Here is a 14491-nt window from a genome sequence, read left to right as displayed (position 1 = left end):
ATACCAAAATCTTTACATACTTTGGGATTCACCTCATCAGACCGGCACTGTCCTTGGCATGATTTCGAATGAGACGTTGCTCTCTTTTCTCCCATATTCTCCTGTTACTCTTTCGCATTCATAGCTTGCATTCACTTTTTATGTTTGTGACCATGCTCTTCAAAAATAAATGATAATACTAAGAATACTAAGAACTTACTGAACAATTTAAAAAAGAAGACAGTACTATTACGACAACAGAAAAAGTAACATGGCAAGCGAAAATAAATTCTCCTTTAACGGCTAGCAAACGAGATTTTTTCTGCCTGTTAGGTTCCATATCTTCCAAAACCAGACTATTTAATAAGAGCATTTAACCTAATTTAAAGCACTCTTCGTTTTATTTGGTCCCAAGCCTAACAGCTCGTCATAACTCACCGTAGAGACTGTGGTGTACGTCTCCCCGAAAGAAACGAATTGCGTCAGCCAGTTCCATATGATCACAGGACTGGGCCACCTGAATCGCTGTTTGGTTTGACACATTGATGAGAGTCGGATCGGCTCCCCATGACAACAGTCGCATGACCGCATTACGTTGTCCAGCTGCGGCGGCCACGTGAAGTGGCGTGTCATTGGTTGTGGCCATGGGATAGAGCTTATTTGCTGGCAGACAAGCTGTTGTCCCATTTGGTGGAACACACCGGCTGTTCACATCGGCGCCGTACATAATCAAAAGGTTAATCTGTTCCACTCGGTTGAGCCGCGCAGCCTAAAAAGCAAAGTCCAAAGAGGACAGTGTTGGTGAAGCACATCACACGATTCCATAGAATTTTTCCGGACATAATTGTGGAAAAACCACCTGCCATCTAAACAAGTAAAATATTGTCTTCACTAAAACCATAGGTTGTTGAGTATTTCACTGAGCAACATACTGAAATGAAACACTCATTCCTTGGGTGGCCAGATGTCTTAATAGATTGCTACTGGATGATGATCCGTCTTATACATCACAATTAGTCTCCGAACGAGAATTACGAAACTGCGGCGATAAATTGTGTTCACTCTTGTAACAGGAATTCAGAGTAAGCAGATTTTCGGGGGCAACTTTCACGTCCGCGCAGTTTTGTGCAGCTAACTTTCGAAGCTAGGCTACTTGGGTTGGAAAATGTTCCCCCACTGGGTTCAAATAAATCAAATCTAAGCACAACAAAGTGGATGTAGTGTGAAGTTGGCAAGACGAGTGAAGCACTGGCATGTCACCAACATTCGAACAAGGGCTGTAGAAAATCAAGTTCGTTATGCGTACCACGGCAGTTTTCCACTAAGTCATATGTTAATTTTAAAGGACCACCACATTTAAAACTCACGATTCTGCATACGTAAGCTGTAGATCACATCTCCACTTACTAAGCGTTTTCTGCGGTTAAACAAAACAACCAAAAGCGTAGCGTGTCTTAATAAGTAAAACGTGATCCCTGATAAAATCGCCCACTGGTTTGAGAACCTTCAGCAATGTCATGTTAGTTCCGGAGGCGTCGTGAGGAGTTTTACAATATCCCGGCTAGATAGATGGATAGATAGATATCACCTAGATGCTATCTACTTTGAGGCATAGATCTTTAAATCTTTTCTCACGTGTGCTATGTTTTCGAGTATAGAAGCAGCTACGGGTGTGCGTACAACTCAATAAACACGTGACCCACTTAGGTGAGAGTGCGCATGGATCAATGCGTAAGAGTGAAAATTAGCACCGATCGGTTAGGCTTTTAAGTGACCTCGTAGTTCATTTAGCCTACAAGCAAGCAGATATGTTCTTACCAAACAAAAACACATGGGTGGTTTCGCGTGTGCCTAATAAACTGCTGCTTTTGAAAATCGACCAGCATCTACCTAAAGAAGCACTTCCTGTTTGTTTACCATTAGAAAATATTCTACAGGGCATCGTACGTTAATTGTTTAGGGATACTGAGTTGACTACTCTGTTTATATGGATTTTATCTCACTGGCTAATCCTAGCATCATGCTCTTCAACAAAATATGGGTGAAGCGCAGGAACAAAAGTCTTACCCATTCTGTGTTGTTGGTGACACACTAAAAGTGAGACAAACCTCCCCGATCTGTTGAGAAAGCAATGCATGTTTAAAATACCCTTCAATCAGAACTTTGCAGTAGTCTGCAAGTCGCTAGTTTAGTGTTCCCTCTGAAAATTATTCAGTTCCAAGATAGGCCACCTTCGTCCGACGATCTCATCCCCACCATGCCAGATCCACCAATTACCTGATTTCTAAGATAATTGTTTCTCCCGGCAAGCCACCAAGACGACAAAGCTGGCTGGTCAGCTACTGTTCGAAAACGGAGCGGATAATGATCCAAGATTTTGTACTCAACGAGTGCACATATAAATCAGTCTGAACCACTGTTGACCATTTTATAATTCAACTCTTCCGGAATTCCATTTGTTCTCGGTTCCTTGAAGATCACAACAACGCCACCAATAAACACGGATCCATCTGCTTTTCTGATTGAGGTTTAGTCTCTGTTAGAATTCTTGGCCAAAAGCACATTGGTGTCTTGTCTAAGTTCAAGAACATGCCGGAAAAGTGCGAGCCTCTCAGGACTCTTCTGTATGCTAGTAAACCAAGTGTAAAGTGTTGCTGTGGCCGGAGAGTTGGATACGTAGATGCCCTTTAATGAGAAAATTGATCGGAATGTTAGTGGGGCAGCCCATCACAACACACTGAATACCGAAAACAAATTCTGAAATGAACTGGTCTTGACAGAACCTCAACAATAATAGATGCATACTTCAGGCACACTCAGTATCCAGGTTTTAGTCTGTATTGTTGCCTTTGAATCACGAAGTTGATTTCTAACCGAGTACTTAAGTCCAGACATTCTACCGTCTGGTCAGTTAGGGGAGAGTATATCGCTCAAAATATGGAATTCCATGGCGGAGTTTGGACTCGGATTTGAAAACTGTTTAACGAATACAATCAAACTAGTCTTTCTTAGCTGATGTGATAACCATCACCGCTGGTCCTGTGCTGGCGATGCTAGGTTTAAAAGTTTGCTTTGTCATCAAAATTAGTTCATGGGTAAGGAAGCCACCATGATGAACAAGCGCGAAGCTGACCAAATCTACTAAAACAGATAGCATAGATTACCGGGGTCAATCGCAGACCGTATTACTGGAGAACAATGACTGTCTGCGAAAACCGGTTATGGTTGACTATAATTCGAGAGAAACAAGGAGTCAGTTTATCCCAAGCACGTGGACAGCCACAGAGAAATAAAGACGCATACAGTAAGGGTCGAGTTTGAAAACCGGGAGCTTTGCCTTGATAATATCACTGAAATCTGATTGGGGCGTGTGGCTTCGATAATGATGCAACACCCAGACGTTAAAGTACTATCTAGCTTCGATAAAACTTGACAGCTGGCACAATCAGTACAGCCTGAGACAGCGCACGATTGTAACTACCCCCACGATTTGTACTTGTGGATGCAACCAGCTTCCACTTAAGTCTGAACGCTGCATTAACCACATGTCACTAAGATCCCACTAGAAACTGAACTGTTAAAAAATAGTCTACAATCAGACACGTTGACCCCGTAGGCGTGTACCAATTACAGGCCTCCTTGGCCATCTCTGATATGTGGTGAGACCTCGAATCTCACTGATTTTCAACTTCGGATCTTGTCTGTATATGACGCGCTCTCCTGTTACCTGTCTGGATTTGCGTTGTCCGTGAGAAGAGCTGTATGTACATCTGGACGGTTTGTCGTCACCTACACTGGGGAATCTCAGGTGACAGAAAGATAAAGCTGAGACGACCGGGAGTAGGACTTAAACCCATTTATGTTCCATTCAAATTGGGCCAAAAATCTCCAGGCTGAATGACATTCGCACAAACTTTTTCCTACCCTGCAGTGGTGTGAATATGTAGCAGGCAAGAAAAAGTATTTTACGCTAAAGAAACGGAACCCCTCTCACTGCCGCAGATATCAAAGCGGTGAAGAAATAATTCTACGTTTGGTGTTAGCTAGAGGCAAAACAGAATCTCCAACCGTGCACTGTACAATCGCTGACTAGTTGAAATAATATTTAAGATATTGAAACTTTTTCTACGAATGACTTTGCGCACATAGGGTCGGGAGATAAAAAAAGAGAGAACCGTGTATTTTGTGAGTTTATTTGCAACTTCTGAAGGTGAGCTCCGGGTCAAACGTACTTTGTGCACAAATCAATGCCCTAGTCAGTGCGTAAAACGCAAAGCGTTGCCGAATGCTTTTCAGCAATCCCATTAAGTGTCAAAAACAGAGGGTGACTTCTGAACAGTGCATTAAGCTGAGGAGTACTATGGATGTAAGATCCGGCTGAGCTTCAGGTGAGCTTCCCATTGACACAAAATTAATCCGCCAAAATTATCCCGTCAGATGGGTAAAATTCTGTGTTCAAGTAGGTCATATGGTTGCTGCAAATTCGAGAACTACACCTAGCCGACGAGCTCCAAAAAGAGCTAAACCAGTGGAAGACTGAAAACTTATAAGTGGTGTATTATGTCGATAACTGAGTAAAAGTTTTGCCACAAGAGGTCATTATGCCATCACTTATGACACATGGGAGTTGTCATAAGGGGTGAATACTCGATGCCATTCCGAAAGGACATCCAATTTGGGCTAACGAAAATCCACTCGACAGGATGCCCCTGTCGATATTGACCTCCACCAATTCAGAAATTTCCGTCCTAGAAAAATCAGATATTTTTGATGGATGGAGAATTAGAAGACTACCTTCTTTAGTCGAAACACATTAATTCGGTGGTCCACAAAAATGCTTTCCAATTTCACGCAATTCTTTCCCGTTCATAGTGCTAGAACGATCACGTTTTGGCATTAGAAGGCCCTCAATAAGTGCTTGTATTTCGGTACAAGATACATAGCTATACCATGGATGGAATAGTTTGTCTCATCACACATTTCTGAATGTTTGGGTACCAGAATAATGTTTTCAGGCCTGGTTTATCACCTTCAGTGGTGTCTTTGGTTCAGTCAATCAGAAACTTTATAAATTTTCTCAGAAGGATATCGAAAGCTGTTGGCTGCCCTTTACGGACACTAGTTTAATACTAATTTACGGATAGAAAGATTGCCAACAAATGTGCTATCTTACGGGACTGTTTTGTCAAATTTTCTCTTCTTGTTCTCTACAAAAACTCTTTGAAACATGATTACTAGTGCATTTTTCCTAAAATCGCGGATGACAGTACCGCTAGTAGAGCAGGTGCTGCAATACTGGACGTCTTAACACATTAAGGCCGCGTGTCAATGGACACAGGAAGTCGCACTGCAGCTACACTCATTCAAATACAGCCAGATTGTGTTTATACGGACACCTCGAAGGTTACCTGAGGCTACTTCATTTATCGTGGCTCCATTTACTACCAGTGATTGTCCATTAATCCAAGTTAATTACATAAAATATCTTGGTACAACTTTCGCCTTCTGAATCGACATGGCATTAACCACTTGACAAAGTTGTCATAAAAATCCGGACGCTGAATTACTTCATACGGCGGCTTCCACTCCAAAGTTCTATCGATTCGATGATGCAAACTTTTACATCTGTTATGGCTCTCACGATTGATTTGTATCGTCCACGAGCTGCTTTTGACAGACTACTGGAAAAGAACCGTGTTACCATCCAACAGTGCATTCGGACTTTTCAAACTGTTAGTAATAGTCTCTTTATTCTCCAGTAGTTACTCTAAATGAGAGTCAGAAGAATGTCCATAAAAATCTTTTCAAGAAAATACGGGGTGAAGTTTTTTCCACATTACATTCAGGTACGATTAAGTGCCTCCAGAAACGTTCGTTGGACTGCATTGCTGCACGTCTATACTTAAGAACATTATTATATAGAGGCCCTCCGGCTCCTTATGACGCTCACTTAATAACCTCAAAGTTATCTGTGAAAGCGGATCTTTCAGATTAATTCCCATGTGAGATGTTCTGCATCGTAAATCACTTTCCTCCCATCTAATTCTGCCTTTTTTCTTCTTAGTTTGATGATTGCTTTTCGCTCTTATGTTCATAGTGTGCGTACATTTCGGATAAAACGGTTATCTGAAATCTCATCAGCGACGACAGAAAAGAACAATTATTGTCCGTAGCCTTGTTATCTTTGACTTTGAGTCTACTACTTGCTTCCCGCAGCAGTTTCACTTGGAAAACTGTACAATTGCCTGATTTTAAGTGAAGTGAAGTAGCTTAATGGTTTTATAATCTCCGTGAGTATACCAGCTAGCCGGTCATTTGACTGCTTTTAATGGGTTAGTGTACGCCGTTTTATGTGACCTACCTTTGCGCGGGGTTTCAGTCCAATTTGGGACTTTACCATTTGTAGGAAACGACGAATGACGTCCACGCAAAAATGCATATCTAGTAAATTCACTAAATAATGCAACAAAATCATATCGAAACCGCCACCGTAATAACGCCACTTTTATGTACCGCCAAAAGTGTAACTTCAATGACTTCCGGAGCATTTGACTAAAATGGTCAACCGTGCATGTTACGTGAGTACTGCCTAAAAGACCGATCAAAGTGATTCTTTCTTATTGCTCGTACTTTCTGGGGGGACCATTGGTCAAATATCAAATAGCCTTCAGGGATGCAAAAGCGGTGGGAAATACTGGAAAAAACTAGACAAAGAAGTTTGNAAAACTAGACAAAGTAGTTTGGAAATTCGAGCCACTCCGTATTCACACCTCAAGAATTTTCTTTGCATGGTGACTTGTAGACGTGAAGCAAGCACTATTTACTTTGAATTTCAATATAACTTGTACTGTTCTTTTGAAGTCTGTTTGCTTGAACAGCCCAGTTGGTGATCACTGAAGATCTTTCCAAATATGGCTTTGTGTGTATGTTAACCAAACAGGTTAGCACGAAATAGGCTCTTTATTGTACTCTGTTCTCTTCTTCCAGAATCTTTAGACATTCACGACACTTCAGTGAGAATTCTTTACGATTATTTTACCAATCGATCGGTGGTTTCGATTTGATCACATGCTTTTAATCTTTACAGGTTTTCTTACAAGCGGGCTTCTTGTGAAGCTCAGATGCATATCTGAATGGGACGCGGGTATATGTTAGTAGAAGTATCCTTGCCAGAGCATGAATAAACGTAGTGTGCATAAGCGTACCAGTAGCGAAGTCAACTCAAGCCTGGAAGAATATAAATTCAGCACAACTAGTGCTAGTCCACCTCCGGGTTCTGAAGTCTTTTAGTATTGATCTGACTCAATACTTCAGCCAGCTCACTAGAATGCGACGCATCTACACTAACTCTACTCACAGGAAGTATAACAAGTGATTAATTTCTCTGTTACCATGATAGCCGACAAAACGAGAATTTCGAATCCAATTCGCCCACTCGTAGACCAAAAAAATAAGACACTATTCTTCAAACATTCAACTAGCAAAACAAAACAAAAAAGACGACAGGCAGAGTCCCAGTTTATTCAGGTGTTTCCTCAAGTGAAGGTTTCACACTGGAGTCAAGTTGTCTTATTTGGAGAATCTAAAAGGGCGACGCCCTGGACTGTCCACGTGGCTTGCGTGCTCAACCGACGTATTGCATCAAAATGTAATCGTCATCGTACCATTTCCGGACATGATTGCACTTACACTCGCACAAGTGCATGCTCGTCGCTAAGACTTCGATCTTCGTCATACAACAGGTGGCCGGTTTTTCTTCCACCCCCGTTTGTTCCTGAAAGTGCTGACTCATCTTTCGGTTGAAAACAGGTCTGTTTTTTCGTATTACAATAAACGTCTTTTATGAACAAGAACTGGACCAGGGTGTGGTCGACTAGGTTTACTAACCTAGCTGATTGCCTAGAAGGGCGTTTCCTGTAGGGACGGTAGGTGTTTGATGCCTTTGAGATTCTTTTGTTAATTTTATCACACTCCTACTGGAGCAGCTGTAACTTGGTTACATCGTCGGTGGCTCAAGAAGCAGTCTTTCTTACCTCCAGAACAGTTTAGAAAGAAAATTGGCAGCCGTCTAATTTTGACTAAAAACGATCCGGCGGTCCTAATGAGTAAGCCATGTATTTGGTCGAGAGTCAGAGCAGGAGAAGAACGCAAAACCGAGATATCTTTAAAACCAGCAGACCAAATCAGTTAGCATTTGCCAAATCGGTGGTTAATTTGTTCCTTTGCCTTGGCAATCACCTTGCAAACGTTTTGTCGCCATACAAGGATATGTCGTCAGTGGTTGGTTGTTCGGGCGACTGCCACATGATCGACAGTCGAAAAACTCATCCGAGGAACCAACATTTAGGCATTCCTAACACAACATATCATAGCTGAATGTCTTTCGATATTGAAACTTCCGTAGAGAAGATCGATTTTAGCACAACAAACGAGGTCAAATTCTTTCACATATCGCAATAGAAAATCAAGTGTGGCACTCCAATGGAAACATCAAGACCAACCTTTCTCATTTTGAAAAAACTGGCGAAGGTGAATGACAACATTTTCTCATGATCAAACAATATCCACTTCTTTCCGCTTTTTTACGATTAATAAGGAAGAATTTCTAGTTCTGTCACAAAGCGAACCAGAGATGATGCGATAGGAATAGAAAGATCTGGGGAAAATCCCTATTTCTGTTAATTTGTAAAGCTTGTCTATTTTCCTTTCTCTACCCACAGACAGACATCATACGCATTCTCAAAAGCCAATAACGAAGTAGATGGACATACTTTGTACGAAGAAGATAAAATGACTTTATGACGTCACAGTGCCTAAAAGCCCTCGAAACATAGCCAGGCAGTAATATCGGTAAAGGTGGCACAAGTTAGTGTCTTGCTGCTTACCAAGTGTTGTTTCTCTTCAGCAGGTTTACGAAACCTACATAAGTTTGCGGAGCAAGATCAATAGACGGTTTTGCTCCAACTAGGACAATGTCATGCATAGTGCACAATGAGTTCTGTGTGCTGCTTATCATTGCTTGGTTGTACACTAGAAACCGCGTTTTCTCGATCCGCTGAAATCCAAAAATGCACTCGTGGGATGTAGCTAGGATAATATCAGGATGGTGCAAGGCATCATGTGCCCGTGTCAAGTGCGGATATACAGCCAGCCTCGCCATCCGAACCAGAATAGTCCATCCAAACACCACAAGGTGCTGCATCCATTCATTGATCGCTATTTTGCTCATAGGCCTTCCAAGACGATGGAGCGAAGAATGGGATGATTGGAGTCTAACGAATGGGGTGATGTAAGGATATTAGGCTCAGTGCTTATGAAGGAAGCATTGCAATTTAGGATCATTCCAGATAGGGTTGAATTGGTTCACCCAGGTACAGCTCTTACCAAATTCCGTGACTGGTGACTCAGATGCCTCCAACTGCACAATGACAGCTGGTAGAACCTGCGGTCATCTGTGACCGTAGTTGATCGTGGCAAGGAGTGGCTCACAAACATTTGACAAGGCTGAACCGTAGAGTATACACACAGGTATGCACACAAGATCTCCAATCAATGTTGAAATAAACCAGTAAGAAAATTTCGAAAATGTCCTGCGTGCCCGTGCAAATATTCTGCAGACAATTTGGCCGGAAACTTAATGGGTTCAAGAGAATTCAGATGGTCAATCCTCCACAGTGTCATTTGTAAACTGTGTTCGTCTCTATGAGTTATTAAATACCATGACCATTTTTAGGGGAGTAAAGCTGCTGGATATCAGCTCTGGTTCATTTCCTTTCATCTGTTTTTTTAGGTCGCATTTGCAGCAACTCTGACGTGATGTTGCCTGCTTTGATGCACATAAGAGTTTCTATTAATTATTTATCAATCATTCAATTTGTTTAGGCACGTCTCGAGTAGGTTCCACGTTAGCATTCACACCGCTCCCTGCTATGCCACGGCCTCTTCGTAGCTTTGTACTCTCCACAGATAACTGGGCTGTTTGAGACATCCTTGCCAGCTAGCAATGCAGTCACGGGAGACATGTTGCTCAGATCTTACTAATGTCTCTCCCATTTGTTCTACGGACCTACTCATAAATGTGTGCTAAAAATAACTCCTGCTTGATTGTTTTTCAGGGAGATGAATGGCTTTTTAGGGTAAAATTGGAAATAAAAGACCATGTAGCTATCGCAGTAATACTTGGCCGTCCCGTATCCACTCCACTACAGCCGAAACTGAAACAGTTAGAACGACTTTGAAGCTTTATGTGAAGAAGTATGGCTTAACAGTCGATTGTTTTTTTCTGATTTTAAATCGGGTAATGGCTGATCTGTGATGCGAGTCTGGCATTTCGCTTGCAGAAGTTTCGTCACAGTACGAAGAGGCATCGTCACCGAATGTTTGGATGGGTATTCCTCTGCTGTATTCCTCTAAAATTTGTGCTGTCTTTCGGTCCGATACGCTTGCGTTCGGTTTTTTCTCCAGATATCATTTCAGTATCTCTGTCCCTTGACTACTGAACTACCGAAACGAAGATAGCCAACGAGCCACTCGGGTGCAATGCAATAAAGATTCTAGACCGACAAATCAAATGACATCCAAGCCAAACTTATAAAAATCAGTCGTGTCGGATGCATCAAACACAGCTCAAAAACTAATTTTGAAAGAAACACCCAGCCAGTTATGCCCTGACGATTTCTCCTGTGGTAACAAAACATTTGCAAACAATTTGCCGAGATCCGCAAAAAGATTAACTACCACGCGGCCGACAGCTAACAACCCTCCTCCCACACACTTCCTCAATGCTTAGACGTACTAATATGGATTGTTTGGTTGACTTAGCTTTGTCTAGTGATGTTAGAAACTTGGATAAGTTCTTGAGTGGGATCTGCCGGTGGGTAACCCTTCACTAGCTTGTTTGTAAAAAAACATCTCAATACACGACCAGGAAAGAATATATCGTGTAGATATGGTAAACCAAATACGCACAGCTCTTGCACGTTCACAAGACACATTTGTATTTTTTGAATCACAAACAACGTGGCAGCGACTAGCAAATAATCTAGATCTCGACGAAAAACGTGGGATGCTTTAGAAGAGCTAAGATCATGTGACGCTGTTCACTCCACGCCTTCAAAACAATATTGATTCATGTGTGAGCCTGTGAGAACTTCTGCAGATGAAGGTCATCAAAGTGGACCACAACGGATCCAATACTCATTATTTTAGATGTCAGCATTGGACCAAATAAGACTGGAGCTAAAACCTCCATCTAGAAGTTTGTAGCCCGTTGAAAAACGAACCATCATAAGGCGAAGAATGCTTTAGGTAGCCCGTTGAAAAACGAACCATCATAAGGTGAAGAATGCTTTATGCACATTTTTGTCCGGATAAAACACATTTTTAGTAATTGAGCTGCATTGCCTTTAAAATCAATCTAGTGTCGTCTACAAAGGCTTGTTCTTTCAATCGGGTTATGCTTTCGTCACATTTAACCGACCGACGTAACGCGGTGCTCTGGTGCAATTCGCTAGTGAAAATTTAATTTGATAAGGTTTAGCTGTACCCCAAAGATTGAGTGAGGAATGAAACATTTGGATAGCCTCTAGATCAAGCCAGAAATGAAAAATCAGTCTTCATCAACCGTGTGTTACATTCCATCTTATAGCAATTTTTCACCGCCACCGTGACTGAATGAGGTTCAGTCAGGTATCAGTTTGCAACAGACTGAATGCGCTGACTTGCTAGTGGTTACATTGTAATGTCTATTTTTATGGCATTTTGTATCTTTTAAGTTAAGCCGGTTTATTGCATACACCCATGGATTGAAAATGACTTGTAATTTTTTTGAAAAAATTAGACCCATCTCCCGGGCATAAAAATCAAAAGGATGCCTTTATGCAACCGTCAACATGGAACCAATGCATAATGCTTATGCTGATTGAACTTTGTTTTCGCTCATAATTTTTCGATCTACCACTTTACGTGAGGGAAATTTCAGCTTTCACCAAACGTGTCAAATGAACAAATGTGTTTTTAATAAAGATAGCTCTGTGCAGGTTGTCAGTGAGTTTAACTTTGCCACAGCTTCTCTCTCTCTGTGAGAGGAGAACTATTAGGACCTTTACCCTTCTGAAGGTTTCGGTTTAAAGAAAACAATGCTCTTGCGCTAATAGAAGTGACCCTTGTGGCACACAGCATAGGTTTTCGTTCGTGTAGGTTCTACATTGTGATTGACTATTCTGAAGTCTATAGAATGGCAGCCCCATGAAGAACCTGATTTCAGCAAACAAACTGACTGAAAATGCTCGACTTTAGCAAATACAACTGAGTGTGAAGTACTGACCCCTCAAAGAACTTTCTTATTGGTGAAAGTATGTCCAAATATAGGCACGTTGTTCTCTGTGGAACTGGCAAAACTAACCTTGTAGCCATGTCGTAACTATTAGCTGATCTCAAAAGACGTAAGTCAGAAACACAACTAACCGTAGGATGGGCACACCCACTGACTCTAATGAGGCCATTACTTATTCACGCGTCCATCACTGTTGTCTTGTTAGTCTCCATTCATTCTTGGGTTGAACGTCTGTGGGTACCCTGTCTTCGTGGTTTGACAAGTGGCCATGAAGTTTGGATATCGCAAGGCAAGGTTTGTTCTTGAGACACAAAGATGAATCAACCAGTTGACGTTTCAACCCGATTATTGTACAGGAAATCTCTGGGAAACTTATTCGCACACACACGAACAAACACATACACACACACTACTTACAACGGTTCATGGTAGAATGACCTTAACCTTATCTGGACAGAGAGTAAGACGAAAACCATTAGATGTGTAGTGCTCACTTCTGCAAAATTTTTGGCAAGCCCGAAGGGATACAAGAAACAGTCCAGCATGATAATAGAGACAAAGTTCGAATTCTTCAAGGTGTAGAAACCGTTTGAAACCATGGTATGGTTTTGTTCGTTAGTCACTAATGAATTAAAAACTACGGGATGATAATTCATCCAAAAACAGACTGAGTTTTTGAACGATTACGCTACAAAGTCGACGAGATTACTTAGCAAGGGAATACAGTTGAATACCATCAGTGGTTAATCGTGAACTATAAAAGCCACCGCTTTCTTGAAAAGAGAAAAAAGACTTGGTTTGTGAGAGCTGTTGCACTTCGATTTCAGTCAATTAGCCCAGCTCAATGAACCAACTGGATACTGCTTTTCGATAGGTTTCATCAAGAATACAGCAGACATTTTGAAGATGAGATCTTACCTGGTGAATTTCTTGCAAGCCTTCTGCGTCGCATATTCCCAACTGAGAATGTTCATACAGCAAGCTATGACAAATTTTCGTGTCCTGATCATTTAAAATGTTGTAGTACAGTGGTGTCAGGCCAACCTTGTCAATGGTGTTGGGCGATTGGCCAAAATCCAACAGGGTCTAATTGTGCGTGGTAAAACTGGAGTCCCACACTCACCTTAACGGCCTCATAGTTTCCCACAGCGGCTGCCTTATGTAACGGAGTCAGACCGAATTTCGAGAAGTAATCTCTTTGAGCTCCGCCTGCTACAAGAGCTGTAATCATTGCCTGTGGCTTATTCCGAGTGACAGCTATCGTCAGTGGAGTTTCTACAAAAATGTATTCCATTACGTCAATAGATTCAGTTACTCACCTCCGGTTTTTTGGCAATGAAAATTCGGATCAAAGCCTTTGGCCAGGATACTCGAAACCTTTTTGTGATCCCCACGTGTCACATAGCGAATAAACGACTTCTGCACATCCTTGATTGTCAATATAATGACGTTTCTTCCAAGTATGTCAGCAAATCTTACCTTTGAAAATTTGTCCATGAGTCCCATTGCACCGGCTTGCCTGATACGAGACTTAGGGATGAACTTTTCACTCCCATTAGCATCTGTTACAACATACTCAAACCTACTTCCAACTCAAGTTCTTCCTTGTCTCCACTATATTCGGAAAGTAGTCGCTCCTCTTCCAGAAACTTTCCCAATTTTCCACCACCACTTGGAAGATAGAAACCCATATTCAGGGAGTCAGGGATTTGTTTATCAAAGGCTTTCGACAGCTTGTTTTTTATATCCCATATCACTGCATCTCCAGTCACCTTGATAGTTGTCTAATCGGAGTGCGTAGTGAGAAGTGGTGGTCCGGAACTTACCGTCCTGCTGAGATGGGTCAGAAATATTTTCAGTACGATGGTACGCTGTGGAGCTTTCTCACTTCCAACTTCATTCACCGTCTGTGAACTGTGGGCGCTTTTATTCGAATCACTGTCCGTATTGTAGGATAGCGTAAACTTCTTCATGCCTGGAATTAGAACAAAAAATTCACGTCCTGGATCAATAGGCTCGTCAGAAGCCCCAGAAACCATCCAGCACCAAACCAGAAAAATGGAGAAATTTTGTGGGTCTATTTTGTTTGTATATTACTGTGACAAATTGGGTAGCGATGTTTTTAGCTACGATAATTTTATTCACTGACAATGACTACGTTAGAGTTGAAGGTTTGAA

General features: G+C 41.7%; 1 protein-coding gene across 1 annotated transcript in view; it reads right to left on the bottom strand.

Moving 5' to 3' along the window:
* T265_01854 (hypothetical protein) overlaps positions 1–14286 on the bottom strand; it is a gene marked incomplete at both ends in the record, with an annotated part of 58161 nt that extends 43875 nt beyond the window's left edge. The window contains 6 exons of the mRNA XM_009165964.1: positions 418–748; positions 13232–13399; positions 13437–13588; positions 13633–13832; positions 13883–14097; positions 14140–14286. Coding sequence (XP_009164228.1) covers positions 418–748; positions 13232–13399; positions 13437–13588; positions 13633–13832; positions 13883–14097; positions 14140–14286 — 1213 coding nt within the window. The remainder of the gene's footprint in view (positions 1–417; positions 749–13231; positions 13400–13436; positions 13589–13632; positions 13833–13882; positions 14098–14139) is intronic.
* Between the last annotated feature and the right edge of the window lie 205 nt (positions 14287–14491).

Source organism: Opisthorchis viverrini (assembly GCF_000715545.1).
Source record: "Opisthorchis viverrini unplaced genomic scaffold opera_v5_20, whole genome shotgun sequence".
Classification (NCBI taxonomy): Eukaryota; Metazoa; Platyhelminthes; class Trematoda; order Opisthorchiida; family Opisthorchiidae; genus Opisthorchis; species Opisthorchis viverrini.
Note: the sequence above shows the minus strand (reverse complement) of the source record. Positions and strands in the feature narration are given on the sequence as shown.